Below are 25,130 nucleotides of genomic sequence, written 5' to 3'. Positions count from 1 at the left end.
AAAAAAAACCAAAAAAAAAAAAAAAACAACAGAAGAAAACAACTTTCAAATACTAATTTCTGAATTACAGCCTATTATCACACAACAGAGAAAAGATGACTTCAAGTACTTTAAAAATTTGTTTATTTTATGTTTTTAGTCTTTTTTCTATACATTTTAAGAAAGTAAAAGAATGGAGTAGTTCCAGTCATGAGGAAGAAAAAAATTATGTACATATGTTATGAAATTCTTTCCATTCAATGTGTCCCATGGGCCTAATTCTCTGCTTGTCTTAGGCTTGGTTTTTCCCTTAGCTTCAGAAACAGAACTCTAATGAGAAAAGTGAACTCAGGTGAATGATGAATCAGAATTTGTGCATATTTATTTATACATTTTTGTATATGGTCAGGGTCATACTTTAATCTTTCCACAGCTGACATTAAGGTTAATATTTTCATCTACTTCACGGGCAATACCTATTAAAAATAATTTGCTAAGGCTATAAATAGAATATCATGGTTTAAAAACTCAAAAAAGTAGATAGGATACTGCATAGAAGGGGATTTTAGGATGTATGTGCAATGAGAGACTGTCAAACTTCTCTTTACAAACAGTGCTCAAGTGACTTCTTTTAGACTGCATCTTATCTTCTGACCTGCTTTCCGGCACAGCGAGTCACTGCTCCCTGACATGGTGGTATCACTGGATCATGCATTCCACCAGTGCTTAATTGTGTGGCCAGAATCTCTGTACCTGCCCCTCTCTTTCACTGAACTTTCAATAAAGATCATGAACTGCGTGTTTCAGTGTCTCCTTAATTCTTAGCATAGTAACTTACGCTGACTCACTGGTTCACAAAGAGTAATCTGGAAAACTCTGAGAGTCCTCAATAACTTTTCATAGAGTCTGCAAGTTCAAAATAGTTTTCATATAATATGAAGATGTTATTTGCCTTTTTTACTCTCATTTGCTTACAAATGCAGTTAAGATTTTCAGAAGGTATATGACAAGATAATACCATGACTCTGATGGCTAATAAAATGTGTTAGTGTGTTCTTGTGTTTTTAAAGTTTCCATTTTAATTTCTAATTTGGTGAATATTAATTGATATAACAAATATAAAACATTTTTTGATATCCTCAACATTTTTTAATAGTAAAAGGGCTCCTGGGATGAAAAATTTTGAGAAAGGCTGTGTTTAATAAGAGCTGACACTGGAGACTTTCCATGATAGGGAGTCTCCTTGACACTTTGTATATATTAACTTAATCCTCAGAATATTTTGTGAATTGAGGACTACTATACTAGAAATTAAGGTACAGAGACCTAGCTCATCCAAACTCCTATAACCGGATATGGCAGAGCAGAGAGATTTGAAATTAGGCAGCTCTCTGCTGGCACTGAGTGATATTAGTAATTCATTCTATGCTGATCAGTGTGAAGTATTCATTTATTGCTAATTTACTGAGTGCCTTCTGTGCCTGAAGCCATAGTAGGCACTGGCAAGACAACAGTAAGGAAAAGAGATATGGATTCTTCTCTCATCAAGTTTACATTCCACTGGGGGAGAATATATTGATAGTAAAAATCACCAAATTCTAATGTAAAAATCCATTCTTAACATACATTTCATGTGATCTTTCAGATTCCACTACTTTATAAGCTCTGAGTCTTGGTTACTTCTTTTTTTAAATAATAAAAATAATATCTATGAATCTCAGCACTCATTAAATGATAGTTTGGTTTAATATTCTCAATTTACAAAGTCAGGAAAAGGCATAAATTCATCTTGAATCTTTTGAAATCTAAAAGTGTTTTTAAATAATACGGAATGATTAGGTAAATGTGAGATACCTGACATTTTAAGTTTAAACTATTTATTAAAAGATGAAAGAAACCGTAATTTGAAGTATCTTTTTATATTTGAATTTACAGGCTGATATTATGATATAGATCTGAGTTGAAAACTACTAGAGCACATTTTAACACTAACCACTCAAATGTTTAAACATTGAAATCTTAACTTAAAATGCTTTAATGTTTTGGGGGACAGTAAACTTTGATATGCTGATTCTTGATCTTATATAATCTATTTAAAAATAATAATCATAAAAATGGCATTAAGTTCACCAAATCAAATTATGTAGCAAATTTTTAAAATGATGCCTTTATGTTTACCATTTTACGTGAATGATTTATATGTCAAAATGATTTCAACATACATTTTTATTATTTGTGGCTATAAGTTACAGATTTATTTTAAAATGTAACAAAATATGTGGAAGAATAATACTGTTACCAAACTTAACAAACATTAGTTAATGCAAAGGATATTTATCAATTCACTCTAACTTTTAAATATCTATACAATTCTTTCTTTAAAGCCAAAATAATTCTTTAATCAAACATATTAATTTAATTTGTTTAAAATATTTTAATTGAGAAAAGTCATATAACATTTTCCAACTCAATTTTGATTAGAATTTTGGAGGAATGCTGGATTGGCAAGGAGAAGAGATAACAGCTGGAAAACTCATGTGCCTGAGCAGTAACATCAGGAGGAATCAAAACCCTAAAATATAGAAACACAAACTGAGACATCGGCTCTGTTGAGGAGCAACAGCAGTGGTATTCAGGGTGTTCTGAACTTGCACTCTGACAGCAAATGGGGACATACATCCCAAGATACATCTGCTTACTTCTTATACACTATATATACATGCAATTTTACTATAATCTTGTTGCATTATAAAACGTGAACAAAATGATAAAGGGGCTTCAAAGATATTAGCTATATTCTATTTTTAAGATGAGTGGTTATAGTGATATTCATTTAATTATCTCCCTTATATTTCATATATACTTTAAATATATTCTTTAGTATGCATGAAATATCCCATAACATAAATGAAAAATATAAAAAATAAAAATAAATATAAGTTCTAAGACCTTCCTGAACTCTCGTTTTTTAAATCATTGCTAAAGAGTAAGTCACTTAAATGAACACAGGTCCTTAGATACCATCTTTCTCTTGTTCACCTCACTACACATTCTGGCTTCATTTGTGGGTTTCTGTGAAGTAGCCGCTTTGATGGACACACTTAGAATAAGATTGTTTTGAGGTTGACAAAAACATCTTGTGTCAATACACAAATTAATCAGTCCTGCTTCTGTTTCTAATTTCACCTTTTTCAAAAAATAAATCCAGTATGCGTTAAAGAAACTAATTTAAATCACAAGGTTCTAAAATTGCTAAACAAAACAGCAAATGTTAAATTATCATGAACTTTTACAAAGTACATTTATATGTACATATATATTTGTATATGTACAAATTATGATGATGCAAATGATCACCCCAATATTGAAAAAAATATTAATATATGCTGGAGTTATTGAGAGTAAAAATCCAAACCAAAGGCATAATTACCTTCAAACATTTTACCTGTAGCTTCCTCTAGTGTAGCAACATCAAGTCTGGGACTGTAGTTTCCATAACCAGCAGCAGTAAAAGCCCGAATCTGGAAAACATACACTGTTCCTGGTTTCAGATTATTAATGGAGGCTGAAGTAGACTTGGTTTTTACTGTTGAGTAGGTCCGTTCCCTTTGATCCTAAAAACAATTTTTAGAGGAAATATTTAATTGTGATTGCAACCAGACAATTTGACAGTCAACTGTTTCAATTTAATTCAATTTGCTCCATTGTTTTTATAGAGGCTACATTGCACTTTGTGGAATATTGTAACATTAAGTCACTTCTAAGGTAATATAAAATGAAAATGTGAAACACCTGCCTTTGTAATATATATATTTAGGGAGAAAAAATTTAGTTAAAACATTTATGATGTTTTTAACTTTCGCACAGGTAATACGTGACAAGAACTACTTAGCCATAATATAATAAAATATCCTACTGGTCAAAGAGTGGGTACACCTGTACAATCTACAGTTTACTAGAAGTCATCAAATCATAAGGTAGTTTTCTTAAGTTTTTTTTGAAAGTTATTCAGCAAGAAAAAATGCTAGATGCTAAAAATACAGAAAGTTATTAAATCAAGAAATTCAGTTAACACTACCACTATATTGACATACCAATTTTTTAAAAACAACCCTGAATTTCTCACAGAATAAACCACTTCTGCAAAACAGTATTTAATGAAATATTTTTAAAGTAAAATTATAAATATTAAATTTTACATATATATGATTTATGGCTTGAGAATATTTTAAACATGATTTATTTCTTTTTTTCATATTTCAGATATAAAAACTGATGCAGAGTTTACTAAAATAATAGTTTTATGTTTATTAACAATTTTTATCCTATCATCACATTTTATGTGCATATACAATAAGATTAAGAAGGAAATAAATGTAAAAACTCAAGCATATAAAAACTCCATCAAAACAATATTTAAATAAATAAAAATTTAAATCGTCCTTCATATGATTCTCACAAGCTATTTATGAATAAAAGCTGTAAAAATTATACTGCAAAATATACAATTTTAGAGAGTTTTTACTTGGTCTATAGTAAATTCATGTGTTCAACTTTATCTGGCAATAAAATTCTTCATTGAAATCTTAAAATGTCTATCTAGTTGTTCGAGTTGCCTTCACAGTGAGATTTGCAAAAGTGTAAATAAATATATACTTAAGCCTGATTTACTCAAACTGATCTGTGATTGTCCTCATTACAATCATTTATAAAAATGATAGTTTGTATTACATATATTTATTGCAAACGAAAGACCTAGGCATAATTCAGGTGACACAAACATCACGCATGTGTACATATACATTACAATATAATACAATACAATGCTATTATTATCTTTTAGTTGCCTAATACGCAAATTTAGCGAATGTAGATACTTTTTCTGTAAGGCCAAAAAACATGATTTGAACAGATTTATTCTAGAGAAAACATTTGCAAAATATTTCAGATTTATATTGTGAGAAACTTTACTCTTACCACCTATTTGTTTCATCGCTTTTGAAATTTGATGCAATTTCATCAGGGACTATAACTGTTAGCTCTCATGGGAAACCAGATATACTAAAACCAGCGTTAAAAACAATTATCCCCTCTAAAACACATTTGGTGGGATGAGAAATGAAGCACTTAAAATGCAACCTTAGCTATGAAGTCATGAATTCATAATGTAAGTAACAAGCAAAAATATTTTAAACTTAATCTGAACATTAAAACAAAATCATATTTTAAACTAATTTTTCTTCAAAAAAACAAAGGTATCTATTGCCAATGTACTATATACATTTCAATTTATTTAGTCATGTCAACTTATCCCCAAAGTTTTCTCTAAGCTTTAAGCTCCCAATTTTCTAATTGTATTGTCTAAACAGTTAAAATGATTATGTGTATTATAGCACTTCAGGTAACTCAGGTAAGCCAAAAATAGTAACACTTATTATTATTACTGTTTGTAATAGCAGTGGTTTCCACATTTCAAATCTTTCTTTGAGGTGGAGTTTTAAATCATAATCTGTGAACATGGTTCATATAAACATTTTTCTCTCTCTTTCCAAATGAAACAGAAATAAATACACTCATATACTCAAATACATCACTAGTTACTAAAATTTAGTCATTATAGGGAGATTAAAAAGGCAGCACTTAGGTTTTAGCCGTACTATTTTTCCTGGAAGGAGAGGTGTAAATAAGTACCATACATGATTATTAAAACACATATAAAATAAACTTCAGGAGGAATTTAAAGGAGTGAAATAGCATCATCTGATTTGTAAGTCTGAAGAACTATATCTTTATTATACAAAGTATTATTTCAAATTACTAAACTATTTGAAGTCATTATCATCACTGAAACCACATAAATTAAACAAATCATTAAGGTCCCAAACAGACATACTAAAGAAAATATTTTTCAAAATGCATTGGGCTGTGTGGTTTCTGTGGTACTAAAATATCCTACATCTATTTACTACGATATCAAAAACTGAATATATAAATAAATACATATGCTACAAGTGGGACACTTTCACTTGTGTAACACAGAAACTTAATACACAGAAATCACAGTTATAGTAATGAGCCAGAGATTCACAGAGATGGTTATTATAAATGGCTAAAATTAACTATGAAGTTTGAAGTAGCTCCAAATTGTTGGCATAATGACCAACTTTAGTCTACAATACAGAAGGATGATATGAGACACACAGCACATTGTACATTTCAGTTGCTCTTAGCACTTACTTTCTCGTAATACTTGATTTCATATTCTGTGATGACTCCATTGGGATGCTCTGGTTCCTGCCAGGAAAGCTCGACACTCCGCTGCAGCACTCTCTCCTTCATTACTCCGCTCACTTGCGAGGGAGCTGTTTGGACAAGATGTGTCAATAAACAATGAGAAAATTCACTGGATGCCTCAAATCAAATGTCACAACTGATCAGTCCCATGCTGTGCCAGTTTCATTAAGGTAAAAGAAAGCACCTTTTCATAGCTCACAATTCAGAAGCTAATGAATATTCAAACAGGACCTTATTACTGTTCATAAACCTTAATAGAAATTTAAATTAAAGTGCAAACAGCAGAAGATAGCATTGTTCAAGTTAGTGAAAAATGGAAATGATGGGGCTGAGAATGACAATTAAGCAAATGAATGCTAATTAAGGCTAGAAAATATGATTTCAGATTAATCTCCAGTGATAAACTAAGTCCAAATATTTATTTCACATGCAACAGCAATACACTTTTTAAAAGAAAAAATAATTTAATATTATGCAAGAAAAAGTGTATGAAATGGCTACTTTGATCTTCAGTGAAAGGGATCATATTTTTAAAAATGTTCTCATGTTTCACTTGGTGTGTGTATACTCCCAAAGAATTCCAAACAACTTTGGAAAACATCTTTAGACTTTATTAGGTCAGGATGCAAGAAAATGTAAAGGCTGCCTGCTACTTAAAATATGTGCATGAATACACATACATACACATGGACTCTTGCATGTGTAATTTATACCTACGTAACCTAGGTTTCAAGCTTTGAAAGGAGCAATTCAAAGCTACAATCTTGCTTTCTCTTTCTATACAGATAATAATATGCTTAGAGTTCTTTCATTCTAATTAGTGACATATACTCTTTTTGGTAGCTAAGTCTGTGGAATGTAGCAAACTAATTTGCTCTGTCTAATTTGCTCAGTGATGATTAACTAGTTGTCTACTCTGTCTAAATGAGTAGCTGCTCTGGCTTGGCTGAATTTCAGTGGGGTCATTATGTTTCATGTATCATGCTCTATCTCATTCTGTAAAATATTTTCAGGCTGTTAATTTAATTTTCTGATGTCTGAAATTGTTAATAATCCTGCTGACAGAAAAGCAATTATATGGGACCAAGCCGTTTAAGCAACCTTCCGATGTTTATCCCTTTGGCTTTATTTTGTTTCTTCTACCTAATATTTTCTTGTATCAATGTCTATAAAACACATTTTTCACTTCTTTCCGGCTTGGCAATTTTGAAGGAAGGACATGGAAGATGCATGACTCTCATTTCCTCCCAGATTACTAACAAAAGCGTAACGAGGGCAGTTTAAGTGGGACAACTTTCCCTTGAAGGCGATGTAGCTGAAGTACTCAACAAACTGTGTTTACAGTCTAAATGCATTTCTGCTATGTGTTCAACGAAGCTAATGTCTAATAAGAAATCTTATTTTTGTCACAACTTTTGAAACCTGAACATATGCAGTAAACAAGAACTTATCTCTAAAGTGACACGTCTCTGTACCCAGAACATGCTTAGCATAACTCAGCAGACTGCAACGTTCAAGAGGCTGCTTCCTTAGGCCATGGCCTTAGGAATCCAACTCCAACTAATTGTGACATGAGATTCTACTTGACAAATAATCTCTAATAGTATAACTTACTTTAAAAAATCATGCAAAAATTTACATTTTAACTAGTAAAAACAATAGACTGAAGCACAGGTGAGTATACTGCAATCGTTAACACACTGAGTTACCCAGGAGTGCTGCTGGTCTCTGATCAGGGTTTACAATTTATGTGTGCCATTTGAAAATAAGTTAGCTAGAAATAGGTTAGAGAGATCGTATGTGTAAATCTCTAGGTTTCTTTCAAATAACACCCATAGCATAAGTATAAGTCAAACACTAAGACATTTTGCTTAGTTTCTATCCCTAACTATCACTTTGCTTGGTATGATAAAAGAGGCAGGAGATTCTGAATTCTTCAAGTTATGGAAAAGATTTGGGTTATAAATCTACCCTAAGTTTCTGATACATTGAAACAAGATCTAAATATAAAATGAGATGATTTTTGCAAGTTATATACTAAAATTACATTCATTATTTCACCCTGGAAAATAATTTTTACCTACAAAATCACAGCAATTGGAGACTGAAAAAGAAAAGCTGCTAAAAATACTTGAAATATATAATATTTTGAAACTCATATCACAGTGCTGACAGTGAAGTATGCCTCAACGTATTTTCCCTTTTGCACAGGAGCCATATCTGTAAGTGAATATACTCCTGAATTCTTCTATATTTCTTTCTTTTTTTCTTGTATCCCTTGCTGATACTATATCAAGTCACACATTTTAAGAGGGTCAGAAACGGAAGCACTAGCACATGGCCCTTGAGAATGGATAAACTGCATGACAGGAAAAATCTCTCTCTGTCTTATGTCCTTCAAATACAACATTTGGTACAGAAAACGTGATTATATGTTCCCCGAGCTTCAATATCTTAGGTATAAAGGATACACAACTCACAGGATATACAGCTTATAACCAAAAACATTTCTAGCCTAGTTAGATTCTAACAAGGTAATTATTTTCAGATAAAGTTATATGTTGAAGTAAAATTAAAGTGGCATAAAGTATGTTAATCTTAAAACAATGATTTCTATGGATAATATATTTGATTTACTAAATTAATGATATTGTAACAATCTCACTAAGAATGTGCTCACTCTTACACCAAAATATTCAGTTAACTACCATCTAAAGTTCATTTCTTAAAAGAAAATAACAATATACAAATGAACTATACAAATGAAATATACAAATGACAATATACAGATGAATATACAAATTAATTACATGCTTTAAGAACCAATTCAGTGTTATAACATTTACATTATAATTGTTATACTTATCAAAGTGAAATTAGATATGTTGTAATTGGAATTATGTGAAGATAGTAAATAGTAACCAACAAAAATAATGAAGTTCCTGAATTGAAAGACCTAGGTAAACACATACTGTATATAAAACAGCCTTTTGACATATATTTTTAGTAGGATTTCTAACAAAAAATTAACACATTCATTTTTACTAGAGTTTCTAGAAATATTCAAATATAAAAATTAAACTCAACTGAAAGATGGAACTTCCTTTGCCCTTAAAGATCTTCAAGTCTTATCAGGGATACAAGATATTACAAATAAATAAAATATAAAACAGACTAAGTCATGAAGAAAATTATTAATTGTATTTGGAATTTTCACAGATGACAATGACAGAAGACCTTAGGAAATTCAAAATTTGTTTCCAGAGTTCAAAGTGGTAAATCTCAACAGCATGAAAACAAAAATTGATAAATTTGATGAATGAGTAAAGCAAAAGTCTAATGACAGGCAGAAAAGTAAATTTGTGGAATGGGTTTATTAGTATAAGGCTTTAAATTGAAAAATAATCAGTAACAAGAATGGCAGGTTTATGTTCAGACCTGAACCAATCAGCATTTTACAGATTTTGAGTATCAAGCACTCATATGTGATCTTTGATCTTAATCAATTTCCAACTAAAATCCAATTGCAAAACACGTATTTAAATTACAGAATGGAATTTATTCGTAAGGTCTATGTACTGCCTCCCTCTACCCCCTGCCAACCTGTTAAGCTTAACTATTTGTAAATGAAAATTTCTTAGCATGAAGTAGGGAAAAAGACAATTTTAAAGCACAGAATAGTAGGCAGAGTGACCCCACAAAGATGTCTATACCTTAATCCCTGAAACAGGTAAATATGTAAATTCCATGGCAAAAAGGGTACTGCAAATGTTATTAAGGTTACAGACCTTAAAATGAAGAGATTATCCTGGATTCTTCCCAGTGGGCACTATCTAGTCATATGGGCCCTTAAGAGCAAACAGAAATGCTGCGGAAGTCAGGCAAATTTCAACTGTGGGAGGAACCAACTTCGCATTGCTGGAGGGGACCTCAGAGAAACATGAAAAGATACGGGGCAGCTTTTAGGATGAAACTGGCCCTGACTGACCAGCACAGAAATCAGTAATTCAGTCCTATCAGAGCAAAGAATTTGAATTCTTCCAACAACAGGAATGAGCTTGGAAGTAGATCTTCCCCAGAGTTTTCAAGTAAGAGCCAAGACCAGCTGATAACTTGATTTCAGCCTGTGAGGCTAGTAGTTGAACCTTGCTGTGCCCAGATTTGTGACCTACAGAACTGTGAGATAATAAATGAGTGTTTTAAATTGTTCAGTGTTTGTTGTAATCTATTATGGCAGCGATAGAAAATGAATACATATAGTAAGAAAAAAATCAGACCTACTGAAATTTTTATGAAATTATGAAAACAGGCTAGTGATTGCATATTTAAATAATGTGATATTAAATTATATGTTGAAACAGCATGGAATCAAGGAATATTGACCTTAAGACCCAAAATACAATGTTTCATAGAAAAGAACTTAACCGAGATAATGAATTTCATTTTGGATTTAAAAAGTCAGTTATTTATACCATTTATTTTTTCTACACTTACATGTTTCTAACTGAATTTAAACAAAGAATGAGATGGAAAAATATATCTGTATTTTTAAACTATACAATAAGGTAAGATGGGTCAACAAGCATAAAATGACCTTTCATCAAATATATCAAGTTTTTAAATCCACTGAAATTTGTTAGAAATCCATTAGGTAAATACAAAAAGGAAAAATAAAGACATCTTTGGAATACAGTCAAAGGAAAACCTGCTAATAGTAGAATGATGCTCTTTCATGGAACACTTTTGCTATTACACATTATCAGTAAGAAATTCATTTTTAGCAATCCTCGAAATAACAAATGTATGTGTTACTATGAGCCTAGTATTTTAAAATATTCAACTTTTAGCTTTCTCACTCTTCCCCACAGGTGTTCATTTTTGCACTATAGGAAAAACATAAAAATACATACAAATTTGCTTAAATAACGAAATCCTTGGCCATAGTTATACATGCAGTGCAGTGTATCATGTAACATAGCAATTCTGTTTCTAGGGTATGTAGATATATGTATAAAATGCTAAACACATAATTTCACAAAATTTCAATTTCTTGGCTGTGGAAAAACAGGGCCACTAATAATATTAAGAATGATAGATACACAATTTTAGCTAAAAAAATAGGTACAGGAACTAAAGGTAATTGAACCTGTAGCAATTATGAGCTATTCTTTTGTGACAGATGTCTGTCAAATTATCTTTGACTGGAAAGAAGCATGATCTGTAGTTAAAACCAACATAAATTTTCATTCTATAGTAAGTGTTTGAAAAAGTTGGTGGAAGAGGAATGATGTTTTTTCAAAATTAAATTATGTTATTTACATTGCTATCTACTTAACATACCAATTAGGATAATGATTTTCAAAATGTAAAATGTACAATGTAATAAGATATATAACAGAATGAATTTCTAAATAAATTCAAGAAACAGTTACTAAAAAGACAACTTGACTAAGAAATAAGGTTTGAAAGTTCTGAAAAAAAATATGTTGTTGAGCTGAAAAAGTAGGGAAATAAAAGCATCCTGCATAGGGGACCCAGTCAGGTATACATGTGAGTTATAAATCAATATATCTTCAGTAGAGTAATAAAATACAAAATAAGAACTACAAAAGTCACCACTTCACAATCTGATCAACCAGGAACAATTCTGTTCTTTAAAGCAGCGATTGTAAAAATGATCTGACAATACATCTTTTTGAGAATAAAGTTTTCTTTTTTTAATCATCAGATAATTGGCAACCTATTGTTTGGACATTTAATTAATTATTACAGAAGTTAGCACTTCTCATGAAAACCTATAAGGAAAAGGCTATAAGGGGCATCCGGTTGTGGAGAAGAGCTACTGTTGGTCATTGATGCTAAACACATACTAGGACTCCTCCTAATATCTGCTAAAGTACTAACTAAAATGTCAACTGTTGAAAGGTTAATGTGTAACTCTTCATACATTTTAATTTTAATAGAATTTCTCTTAATGTAAAAAATATAAAATATTGAACACAGTAGGTATAAATTAGGCAAATTCCCCGAACTGGCTGTCCTACTGATACCAGTCTTAGAAAGGAATAGCTCAAATAATGACCTAACATGACAATTTAGAATGGTTAAGGAGTTCCTGATAGTAAGACATATGCTCTCTATCTTTTCAATCAACAAGTAATACTGTCTTTTTACTGGTTTAGTTCTATTCAACAAATACTTGTTTGGCATTTACTATATGCAAGGCATTGTGGATTTTTATAGTTCCTTAGAATTTGCAACATTAGACAGAGAGAGAGAGAGAGAGAGAGAGAGAGAGAGAGAGAGATTTCTTTCCTTCTAAAGCCCTATGAGGTAAATACTGTTTTTCTTGCTCTGTGTGTGTGTGTGTGTGTGTGTGTGTGTGTATGTGTGTGAAGAAGTTGAGCATTAAAAATTAAGTAGCATCATCTCAGAAAGAGGCATATTTTTATTTAATCCATATTTTTAAGCCCTAATTCCCAAGTATTTTTCAACTATACTGCAAAATTCTAGGCTCCGACACTTCCTGAGAGCAGAAACTAGCAAGAGGAAAGCTAAGCAGTCATTCATTCGTTTAATATTTATTGAGAATCAATGATGTGCCACGACATTAAGTTTTGAGAATATAAGGATCAAAAGACCCATAGGGATCTGCTTAGTAGGCAGTAGCAGTCTCAGAAGCTGCAGATACTAGAAGAGATTAAGCTGAGCAGAGATTTTTTTAAATGGAAAATGCGTGTATATGCTACAAAATTCAAAAATACTAAAGCGTGAAAATTGACACTCCCTCCCAACCCGTCCCCATGTAACTAAGGTACTTCTCGCTGAAGCAACCACTCTTAGCAATTTATTTGGTATCCTTCCAGAAATCATCTACGTTAACACAAATATGTGCATTTTTTACATGAACGGTATTTTTTGATTTATGCTGTATTTTATAACATATCATTTAACACATATAGATCTGCATCACTCTTTTATCAGCTCTGTTGTATTCCATTATACATATGCGCCATGATTTATTTGACCAGACACTTATCAATAAGCATGGTCCTTTCCCACCTCTTTTTCTTACTCATTTTGATCCAATGAAACTGCTGGTAAACTGGTATCTAATTAGTTAATCCTATAAGGAGAGTAAAATATTTCAAAGTAGGCTAGTGCCCACAGGTGAAAAGAGGTGCAAAGTTACACGGACTGAATAGGCAAAATGTGGCCATTGTGAAAACTCCTTTAGAGGTTTTGCTTTAGAAAAGAAAATGAGCACTTTATTTAGTTATTATTATTTAAAATATTCTAGAGCAGTGCCACTCAAAGTGCAGGCTGGCTACTCAAAACGCAGCTGCAAGTTGTTGGTGTGTGAGAGGAACTTGTGTCAGATGTACATCAACTACATCAGTAAGCACTTTTTTGTAGCTCAGCTGACATTTTTTTCTTAGTAAGATTTCTTGATGAAAGAAGCATTTCTTTTTCTTTGCAGCTTCCTTGATCATTTTCTTTCTGGTGCTAACTACTTATCTGTCATATGCTGGCATTTTGAGTAAGAGTGACTTTTAAAAGTATGCTAGCATTAGTCTTAAATATCCTTCACTGTAACACTAAAATGCCCAAAAGGTAAGATTACTATAATATTTTTACAGATTTCTGATGAAAACTCCTTTCGCTCATACCTTCAACATAAAATTTCTCATGACTGATTATAGTATAAGGAGTTGTACGAATTGTAAAGATGATGATGTCTCAGTTTCTACCTTCCAGATTTAAATCCAGAAGACAAGTTAGAACCTGAATGCGCACAAACAATCTAAATGCAAAACTAAATATCGTAACATAGATGAAATATAAATCAAGTGCCAACATATTCCTTAGAGGCATTAAAGAGCAAAACACACAGAATATTTCCCTGTTGTCGACCCCATCTGTAATTCAGCATTTGATTGGTATATAGCCATGCACTTAAACAGCTTATCAATACTTTTGGCATTACATCTATAATCTGCAAGTGATAACTTTGTATCAATTACATAGTAACAAACTCAGTTTCAAGATTGGGCACATATTTTTCTGTCTAGTGGCCTCAACCTGTAAGCAACAACTTCTTGAATCATTCTTCCTCTGCTTCAGCTAATACAGATTTTGTTTTCTGTTGGTAAGAGTGGCTACACAATGTGTCATTCAATTATGTTACACCTGTCTATCTCCTCAGCTATTCTGATGCTCCTTAAAGGTAGAAAACCTAGAGAAGCAGTAGAGCATAGGAATGAAGAGCATAGGCCAGAGGGCTAGCCCATGGCTTATTTGCTGTGTGATCTTGAGCAGAAAATTGAACCTCTCTGTGTCTCAGTTTTCTCAGCTTTAAAATAAGGATAATCAGAATACTTACATCATAGATAGAATTGGGTTATGGAAATTAAATATATAAATAAATGTTAAATACTTAAAATCATTCCTAGCACATGGTAAGAATTCCCCCAAAAATGTATTATTATTCTATGCTGACTTTGTTTGTATTAAAATTACTGATACCTGGGACACCTTCCAGAATACGCTCATTCTAATATCAGATTCAGGCGTTCGTATTTTTCAAAAACTGCCTAGATAAAGCTGACAGACAGCTGAGATTGAGAATAATTCCTTTAAATCTTTGGCAGGAACATAAATTGCTATTCTAAGGGGGGATACTAACACTCTCCATAATAAATGCTGGCAATGTTAGATTTTGAAATCTTACATTGGTAAGTTTTATAAAATAGCCATTTCAGTAAATAATCCATTTGTATAATGTATACTCTGTTTTATATGCATGAACTAGCTAGAAAAGTACATCAGTGTTAAGTCACTTAGAAGGGATACATCATTGTAAGAAAATGAAATAACTACCAAAATGAGATGAAGACCAACAACACACACTCTTTTCAAATTGTTATAAAATATATTGAGAAGGAGAAATACACAGATTAAGTAATTTCTATTTTGATTGGTGAGGAAACTAATATTTTGAATTACTTGTTTTAAACTACTTTCGTACTTTTAAAGTCAGTAAACTGGCTCCATCTCTAATTTTCCATGAATTTGTAGCCAAAGGGTACTCTAAAAGGTCAACTACATAACTGTGGCTTAGCTTTAATGACGGAATAATCATAGAAATGATTTATCAGGAAGTATGGGACAGCTATGGTCCACAACTAGACTCCTTTAACAATAAACCTTTAAGTAGAATATGTGTATATATGTCTATACACACACACACACGTGCACACACACACATTAGTTAATGACCTCCCTTGCAGGTCATCAGAGTAACATTTTCAGTTGTGCACATTTTGTTTGACCTCAGAACTTTTTTTTAAATAAAGAGAGAAATATATAGTATTCCAATCGAAAAATATTATAATACCAGTTGACAATTTTTGACATAATAACTTAGTCTAAATGTCAAGCTCTGGATATCTTTAAATTTTCATAGCGATATTTAAATTCTACAATATGGATTGCTCTATTACACAGGTAAATGATTTTAAATTTGACGTACTATAACTGTATTTCCTTACAACATGCACATCAGTGTAATCCTTCATTTAGATAAGGTAAATTTATTTATTATATATTTCACAAAATGTACAAATAATTTTATGCAATACATACAATTTTACATATATTTATATATGTCACTATGTGTTTAAGTAAGCTTATTAGTTCCTTTTCCAAAATATGTACACAATGTTTATAACATTGTCATGGACATAATAATACTCTGGAAATTCACAGACTTGGTTTACTTTTAAGAAACAGTAAATAATGTATTTAAACAACATATAATTTGTTTATTAAGAACAGGGTCCATGAGAAGGAAATTGAAGAAAAAGGGAATATGAAATTTGTCTTGAAGGCACATATTTTATATTCTGTTAATCATACCCATTCATAATAAATCCTATTTATCCATTTAAATAAAACTTGCGTTATGAACACTAACTGTGTGCTTAATAGGTGACTACACTGTGTTTATAATTTCCCAAATACTTTTCCATCACACCAGCATTTTTCATTATTGTGAACACAATGAATGGATTACAACCAAAGTTTTTACAAATACATTAGAATAAAAACTGAGTTCATTGCAGATAGTAATATAGTTTCATAAAACCTTTGTTTCACATGTGTATGTGCATATGGATAAAGGAAAATAAAGATACATAATATGCATCTAGAAACTACTATAAATACATTTAAAAGTTTTGAAAATCACTATATTACATAAAATATAATTGAAGGTACATCTATTCATAAAGTGATATTCATTTAAGCTGATAAAATACAAAACATAATACATACAGTGAAAATGTTTGATAGTTCCATACTATACCATTAATTTACTCCATCCCAAAGTTCTCAATAATGGCTGAAGAGAATGACCAATTACATTATATTTTGGCTGCTATCAGTACCATATATTTTTCTATTTTATTCTATCTTTTCATTTTCTTTCTCTCCTTTTTTCCTTCTATATAGTATGGATTGTTTTTGACTGTATTTTTTCTAAGCCTAAAACCTGCATGTATCAAATACCAATTGACTTTCTTAAACATGATTTAACAATGTTAGTTTTTGCAGAATTCTTCCTTGTTAGTGGCTTTGTTCATTTATTTTTTTTTCATAATCATCACTCTGGTGTTCCTCAGAGTGATGATCTGTAAAGTGGATTATCCTAGAAGGGGAAGAAGAAAAGAAACAGGAAAGAAAGGAGGAAGAATCAGAATAAGAAAGAGGAGCAGGAGCAGGGGGAGACGGAAGTGAAAAGGAAGGAAAATGCAAGTGGCCTGAGACTTAATACTATCTCATTTGTAAAGACACATGCACACGTATTTTTATTGTGGCGCTGTCCACAATACCAAAGTCAAGGAATCAACCCAAATGCCCATCAACATCAATGATAGATAGGATAAAGAAAATGTGGTATATGTACACCATGGAATACTATGAAGCCATAAAAAAGGATAGGTTCTTGTCCTTTGCAGGGACATGGATGACACTGGAAACCATCATTCTCAGAAAACTAACACAAGAACAGAAAACAAACACTTCATGTTCTCACTCATAAGTGGGAGTTGAACAATGAGAGCACATGGACACAGGGAGGAGAACATCACACACCGGGGCCTGTTGGGGGTGGGAGGCTGAGGGGGATAGCATTAGGAGAAATACCTAATGTAGATGACGGGTGGATGGGTACAGCAAACCACCATGGCATGTGTATACCTTTGTAACAAACCTGCACATTCTGCACACGTATCCCAGAACTTAAAGTATAATTTTTAAAAATATACAATTAAAAAAGTTATCATCTCAATTGCTCCAGGTACTCTGAATACATTTTATCTCAAAAGTGCATAAACTTAAGAAATTCATATTGCTTAACAGAAAGTTCTCAATATTAGTCAAGATTTACCACTTTATTGCAAGAATCTGCTACAAACTAAGCACTTTAGTATTTTCTGCTAAATACATTTTGATTAGCTTTGCAACTTGTCTTTTAAAGTTGTTGTTTTACAAAGCAGCATTAATTCACTATATAATATTTTATTACCAAGAGAAAATTAACACAGCTAATTAATACCCAAGAATCACTTTTATGCACTGGGAAGATCTGGCTTATAATGAATAGTTATACAGAGTGAGAGTTACCAATTTATGAATAAGTTTGGTTCCAAAAGTTAATTTGTAATTTCGTTGTTTGTAATTTGGAGTTTGTTTAACACAGACATAATATCACAAATAGCAGATTGCTAGGCCAGCCAGCAAACATGTATTTGACCCAGAAGGTTCTTAAACTATTGTAAATTTGCACAGATAAGGAATTGAAAACAATTCTGTTTTAACATTAGTTACTATGCAAAAGAGGAAAACTAAGACAATGAATAAAATGTGTTTGCTATTACTACTGATGCGGTTGCTTCAATTACAGGAATTAAGATCTCCCTGAATTCTCCCCATATTCTGATACATCTTAGCCAAGGACAGAAACTTTTGCTTGTTGTCTGCCTCTCCCCTTCTCTTGACACATGAAGTCCAGGCTTTATTCCTAAATAGTCTCCAGCCAGCAAGAAATAACAAACTCAAAAACTAACTAGAACATAAACATAAAGTAGATTATGTACTGACTTTCATCTTTTTTCAGTTAGAGCTGGGGTCTGGGGCCCATGGGCCATATCTGGCTAGCCACCTGTTTTGTAAATACAGTTTCATTGGATCACAGCGCACTTTTTTTTTTTTTTACATATTCCCTCTGGCTGCTTCTGTGCTAAAATGTGAGTGCTGAGGAATTCTAACACAGAAAACATGACCTGCAGAACGTGAAATATTTATTACCTGGCCCTTTTCAGAAAAAGTTTTCCTTTGTCTGACTTAGCGTCTGTTTGGCTGCAAGTAAGAAAACTCAAAAACTAGTAATTTGATTGTTGTTTTTCCTTACACACGCATACACACACACACACCCTACACACAAACAAATGTATTCTACAGATGGGCATCTACTATGTATTATTCATTTGTTCACGGCTGTACAGATGATTCTCATGGCCCTTCCCTCTTGGCTGCTGCTGCGACACCTGTGACATCTACATTGCAGGCGTGGAGAAGGAAAAGGCAGTGCGAATGCTCAGCACCTCAACTCGGAAAGCCACAGTTTCCCGCAAGCTCTGGAAATCTTCTGTTTGCATCTCATTCCCTAGGCTGGGAAATGGATTTTTAAAATGGAATCTGGCTGTACTACTGCACTAAAAAAAAATGGTAAATAAGAAGAAAGAAGATATTAGGGAGTAAACTAGCAGTGTCTGTCACCTTCATCATCCCAGTAGCAGAGGAGAGGGAGATCACACACTTAACTTGATTCTCCCTCCTCCCCAATTAATTTCTTTTCTGAATATAGAACAGAAAGAACTAAACGAATTGATTCAGATTTCCTAAGTGAAGGCACCAGATCATGGATAAAAATAATAGTTTTTAAACTAGGGCTTGGAAGACTATATATGATAGCGTTAAACCTTCATTTGTCAGGTTTAAGAGGTAGCAGGTGAGAAAAATATTTTTTGCTTGTATCTGGGAGTTTTCAGGTGAGGCTTTTCCCTGCAGGACCAGACAGCTGTAGAGACTCTGAACAGGCAATAGGTTGTGTCTGAAACAGCCACATCAGGTGATTTAAACATATTTCCAGTGAGAGAAGTCATTTACTAGATGGCATGTATAACATGTCAATTAGCATGAATATAGCACTTTTTTTTTTTTTTTTTTGAGACGGAGTCTCGCTCTGTTGCCCAGGCTGGAGTGCAGTGGTCGGATCTCAGCTCACTGCAAGCTCCGCCTCTCGGGTTTACGCCATTCTCCTGCCTCAGCCTCCCGAGTAGCGAGTAGCTGGGACTACAGGCGCCCGCCACCTCGCCCGGCTCGTTTTTTTGTGTTTTTTAGTAGAGACGGGGTTTCACCGTGTTAGCCAGGATGGTCTCGATGTCCTGACCTCGAGTGCTGGGATTACAGGCTTGAGCCACCGCGCCCGGCCAACATAGTCCTTTTTAAAAGACTTTCAATAACATTTAATTTTGCTATTTTATAATTGAGAAATATTTATTTGAAAAAGTCTGAAATTGATTCACAGTACTAACAAGGAGTACTCCACCATGCATATTTTTAGTACTTAGTATATGCTAAACAAATGAATAATGGTGTGACACTACAAATTACCTTCTCTCTTTTATATAAACCAGTGTCTTCCTGTCTACTGGATTCTTCCTGAAAGGTTTTGTGTAAACTCTCCCACGACAATAAAATTGTTTCTCAAGCCTATAACCCTTTCCGTCTGCTGGAGAATCTCTTTTCTTCACTGTATAGCCAAATATAAAAAAAAAAGTCCATATTATTTTTCTCCATTTCTCAACTCCTTTCATGTTTCCACCTTCTTTAGTCTGGCTTCAGTCCCTCTCATTCCATTAAATGAGTTATTGATAAGATTACCCACACTGAAGTGCTTTTCTCAATCTCTACCTTTCTTGGATTCTCAGTAGCATGAATATTTTTAATCTCTCTGTCCTTTTCTCCTTGGCTTTTGTGGCACATTCTCTTCTAATTTTTCTCCTATCTGGTTGATTCTCTCTTTTTTTTAACTTTTATTTTTAGTTCAAGGGTACATGTGCAGGTTTGTTATATAGGTAAAGTCGTGTCATGGGGGTTTGTTGTGCAGATTATTTCATCACTCAGGTATTAAGCCTAGTACTCATTAGTTATTTTTCCTGATCCTCTCCCTCCTCCCAACCTCCACCCTCTGAAAGGCCCCAGTGTGTGTTGTCCCCTCTGTGTGTCCATGTGTTCTCATCAGTTAGCTATCACTTTGTTTCCTTTGCAAGCCCCTTCTACTCAAGCAACAGTCGAATTTCTTCAAGGCCATATGAAAAGATGTTCATCGTTAGTCATTAGGGAAATACAAATTAAACCTACAGTAAGATATCACTTGACACCCAACTAGAATGACTATAATTTTTAAAAATCTAGATAATAACAAGTGTTGGAAAGAATGTGAAAAGAATAGAATTCTTTATATGTTGTTGGTAGAAATGCAAAGTGGTGCAGTCACTATGTAAAAGCAGTTTTTTTTTAAAGAGTTAAATATAAAGTTACCATATGACCTAGCAATTCCACTCTTAGTTATCTACCCGCAAGAAATGAAAACATAGGTCCACACAAAGATTTAAATGTGCATGTTCACAGCAATATTATTCATATAGCTCCAAAGTAGAAACAAACTAAAGGTTCATAAACTAGTGAACAAATAAGGTGGAATACATACAAATAAATAGAAGTGCTCAATACAAATGGATTTGTATTGTATTATATATAGTACAACACAAAAGTACCTCAAAAAATTATGCTAGGTGAAAGAAGCCAGATGTATCAGAACTACATTATATGATCCTACTTACATGAAATGTCTAGAAAAGACAATTTTAGACAGACACAAAGCAGTTTCGTAGTTGCCTAGGTCTAGGGGTGAGAATGGGAATAAATGTAAATGGGCAGAAGGGATCTTATGGGGTAATGGAAATGTTCTAATACTGGATTGTGGTGATGCTTGCACAATCCAGTAAATTTATTAAAATCACTGAATTATACATTTGAACTGGGTGAATTTTATCATATGCAAATTATACCTAATAAAAACTGTTTAAAATACTTCATTTTGCATGACTTTTAGGATAAGAAACAAAATTATTACCATGTACTGTCTGAGTCCCATGTATTTTTCCAGCCTCACCATGCATAAATCTCCCCTCATTTTGTGCACCTTATACTCTTTTCTGTTGCTTGGCTGTGCCCAGCTGCTTTTCACACCAAGTTAAGATGTCATTCTGACTGTTCTTTTCTTAAAGTGACTTTCCTAACTTCTCTGAGTATAATCCATCTCTTATGTGTTCTCGTGGAATTAGGAAGTATCTTTTCGTAACACTTTACAGCTGAAAACTGGCATGTGTTTGTATGATTATTTGATGACTATTTGTTTTTCCCACTAGACTGTAAGTATCATAAAGTGGTGGGGGGCCCACATTTGGTTTTGCTAACCAATGTGTTTCCATTATTTATCACAGCATGCAACTTTAGACGTATATTAAATTCTGTTTAAATGAATGAATAACAACTATCAATTATCTAAAATTTCCCTCTTGGACAGGAAGCTTTTTTTTCCCCCATATAGGTTCTAGGTTATTTATTTGCTCAAATTAAAGTACTAAAATATCTTATAAAACTTTGTAATATTGTACACACACCTCAAGATCAGACTTTATATTTTTAACTAGTGCTTGCAATTGCAATTCTCTAAGAGGGAAAAAACTAGTATATTGCAATTCTCTAAGAAGGAAACGTCATTAACTCTCAAATGAGAGAAAGAGAAGCAAATTAATGATACCATATATGTTAGAATAACAACTTGAAAGTCAACAATAATTTTTTTGATAATTTTTAATATATCACTAAGATAAATTTTGGTAACAATTAATTAAAACTACTAATTCATAGCTTATGAATTGATAGCTTTTAAAAGTATGTAGATCCTGGCTAACATGGTGAAACCCCATCTCTACTAAAAACACACACACAAAAATTTAGCTGGGCGTGGTGGCGCGTGCCTGTAGTCCCAACTCCCAACTACTCCGGAGATTGAGGCAGGAGAATGGCTTGAACTCAGGAGGCGCAGCTTGTAGTGAGCCGAGATCGCTCACTGCACTGGAGCCTGGGTGACAGTGCGAGACTCCATCCCCAAAAAAAAGCATGTAGAATAATTTTGCTAAAAGTAATCTCAGGGTTTACCTTATTTTAAACAAATGCAACCAAGTTATCTCATTACATTTTGTCTGCATGACTAAACAGGAATTTGGAGATTGAATTAGGACATATAAAATCGTTTGTTATATATATCACACTTACTAATAAAACAAAGCCCATCAAAATGATAGTGTCAATTCTCTGAATTTTCATTTAAATGGTCATCACGGTGAAGGATATTTAGTTTATATCTTAAAATCGTTTTGGATGGAAAAGCAAAATATAACAAACTATTAAAGAAAAATTTTTGTCTAAACTGATACACACTCTATTTTATACACAACACTCATCTTCTTAATATTTATTGTAATTTTCCATGTAACAAAATGGTTATAGTTCTTTATTTATAGTATCTAAGCCAAGAGTTTCCTTTTAAACTTGTCATATATGTATATGTGCATAAATATACACATATGTAATGATTTTTATATAAAAAGGTCTTCATATTTATAGTCAAAAGCAATCTATGACAAACATATTTTGGTAATTCTCTGACTAGTGAATTCCATAATATGATAACTACAGAAAAGTATTATGTAACAAATGACTTGTACCTTCTTGAAAATATTTCTCATTTAATATAATGCAGTCATGGAAATTGTATTGGCTCATATTCTCTAAAAATGAATTCTATATACAATAATTGTACCAGATTGATAAGGTTTCAGCTCTCCATTCAATGATGGGTAATACATACAAAATGACATCGGAATTTTCTTCAACTCTTAGCAATTTGCCAGGTCTAATTCAGAGAGACTGGAATTAGTCCCTAGAAGTCTGATAACTTTCAATTATCTAAAATCTTCCTCTGAAATAGAAATAATTTCTCTCTTCTTTCCTTTCTCTCTCCTTTAATTTTAGATTTAGGTTAATTATTCAGCTTTAGATCTCTTTTGCTTAAACCATTAGATTATATACAAACTATAACCAAGACTTGGCAGCAATGTTTGCTTCTTGAGATGTGAAGCAACACAGGGTATGAATACGTTCCATTACAGGACTTCTCACTAAACAATAGTGAGGTGCCCCCAAGTGCCCAGTGTTCTAGCATTTTAAGATTTGAGGCCCAGAAAAAAGTCACATAAATGATTCATTAAAAGGCAATTATATCTAATAGTTAATATAAATCGGATTCTGCATTTCATCATCATCGTCATAAAACAAACAAAAAATACAGCTGCAAACAATGAATACAGCATTGAAATATATCCCAATAGTTTATGTTGCAAACACTACTCTGTAGATGTTCACTTAATATTTGCAAATCACTGACCAAGAAATGCTGAATTTTTCTTTAAAATGAATAAATTTTATATTTTGATAGTAATAAAATTTGCTCAGTAGCATCCATCTCTGAAAATCCCCTTATGAATACATCCCTGATTTCTGTCCTAAACTGTCTTGGATGGCAAACAAAAGCAATTGTGTAACATATTTTGTTTATAAAGTCCTACATATCAATGATAAATAAAAGGCACACTCTCTACAGTTTCTACTTACTAAAAAATTTATTTTGAATGCAAGGTTCCTTATGCAATCTTTTAAAATAAGAACTTTTGAATTTAACAGAGTTCTGGGGCTTTTACAGTTTTTTTTTTTTTTTTTTGTCAAAGATCAAAAAGAAGTATCCTTAAGCATCTAATCACACAGGCAAATACAATATTTGACAAAAGCTGCAAAATTGATTAATCTTCCATCACTAAACAATAGACAAAAAATACTTTTCTGGAACCAGATTACCAGGCTATGGGTACAAAAAACAAAAACTATTTGTTAGTTGCTTCCCAATGATTTGTTTGCAAAACTGTACATTACTCCTCAGACAAGGTGCAAAAGAACTCTTAGCAACATACACATATATGTCAAAATATTCAAGGTATGTAACACACATAGAATATAATTCCATTATATCCCAAAGTTAGAAAAATATTTTCAAATCAACATAAATTTTACTTCTCATACTTGGAATTAAACAATAACATATGATTGGGTACTGTCTCATAAGCATACATAGTTAATTACAGTAAACAGAAAGTATATTACTGAAGACACTCCCTACACTCCTTCACAAGATTTGAAGTCATGCAAGAAAAGGCACAATCACAGCTCTGTCACTTATTAGTTATGTCATTTTGTCCAAGTTGCTAAATGCTCTCCCTTCCCTTGTTAGTTATTAGTTATTTTTATTACTTATTAGTTTTTTTATTATTTATTTTTATTTTGCATATCAATGGGGAACATGACTTGGTAAATGCAGTCATAAATACAAAAGTATTCACATCTCTATTTTCAATGCTATCTAATATTTTAATTTTACCCTAGTATTTTAAATATCTCTGTCCAAACTGTTGATACCAATGAGAAAAACAATAGCAGACATAGTTGTTATTGGAAAACTGATGACCTAAGAAAAGACAGGTAGAAATGCAGCCCTCTTATTTGTATTGAAAAGTTGTGTTTTTGCGGGGGGTGTTATTCAGTTAAGTTGC

At 32.5% G+C, this 25,130-nt stretch overlaps 1 protein-coding gene across 6 annotated transcripts in view; it reads right to left on the bottom strand.

Moving 5' to 3' along the window:
* The window catches only part of EPHA7 (EPH receptor A7), a 179,911-nt gene that overhangs the window by 25,985 nt on the left and 128,796 nt on the right, over positions 1-25,130 (bottom strand). For 5 of the 6 annotated variants that reach the window (XM_011987207.1, XM_011987206.1, XM_011987205.1 and 2 more), the window contains exons 6-7: positions 6,217-6,341; positions 3,410-3,593 (exon numbers count right to left, since the gene is read on the bottom strand). In XM_011987207.1, coding sequence (XP_011842597.1) covers positions 3,410-3,593; positions 6,217-6,341 — 309 coding nt within the window. The remainder of the gene's footprint in view (positions 1-3,409; positions 3,594-6,216; positions 6,342-25,130) is intronic. The other variant, XM_011987209.1, reaches the window with a different exon arrangement.

This window comes from Mandrillus leucophaeus, unplaced genomic scaffold (assembly GCF_000951045.1).
Source record: "Mandrillus leucophaeus isolate KB7577 unplaced genomic scaffold, Mleu.le_1.0 Scaffold303, whole genome shotgun sequence".
Taxonomy (NCBI): domain Eukaryota; kingdom Metazoa; phylum Chordata; class Mammalia; order Primates; family Cercopithecidae; genus Mandrillus; species Mandrillus leucophaeus.
This window is presented reverse-complemented; position numbering and strand designations above follow the sequence as displayed.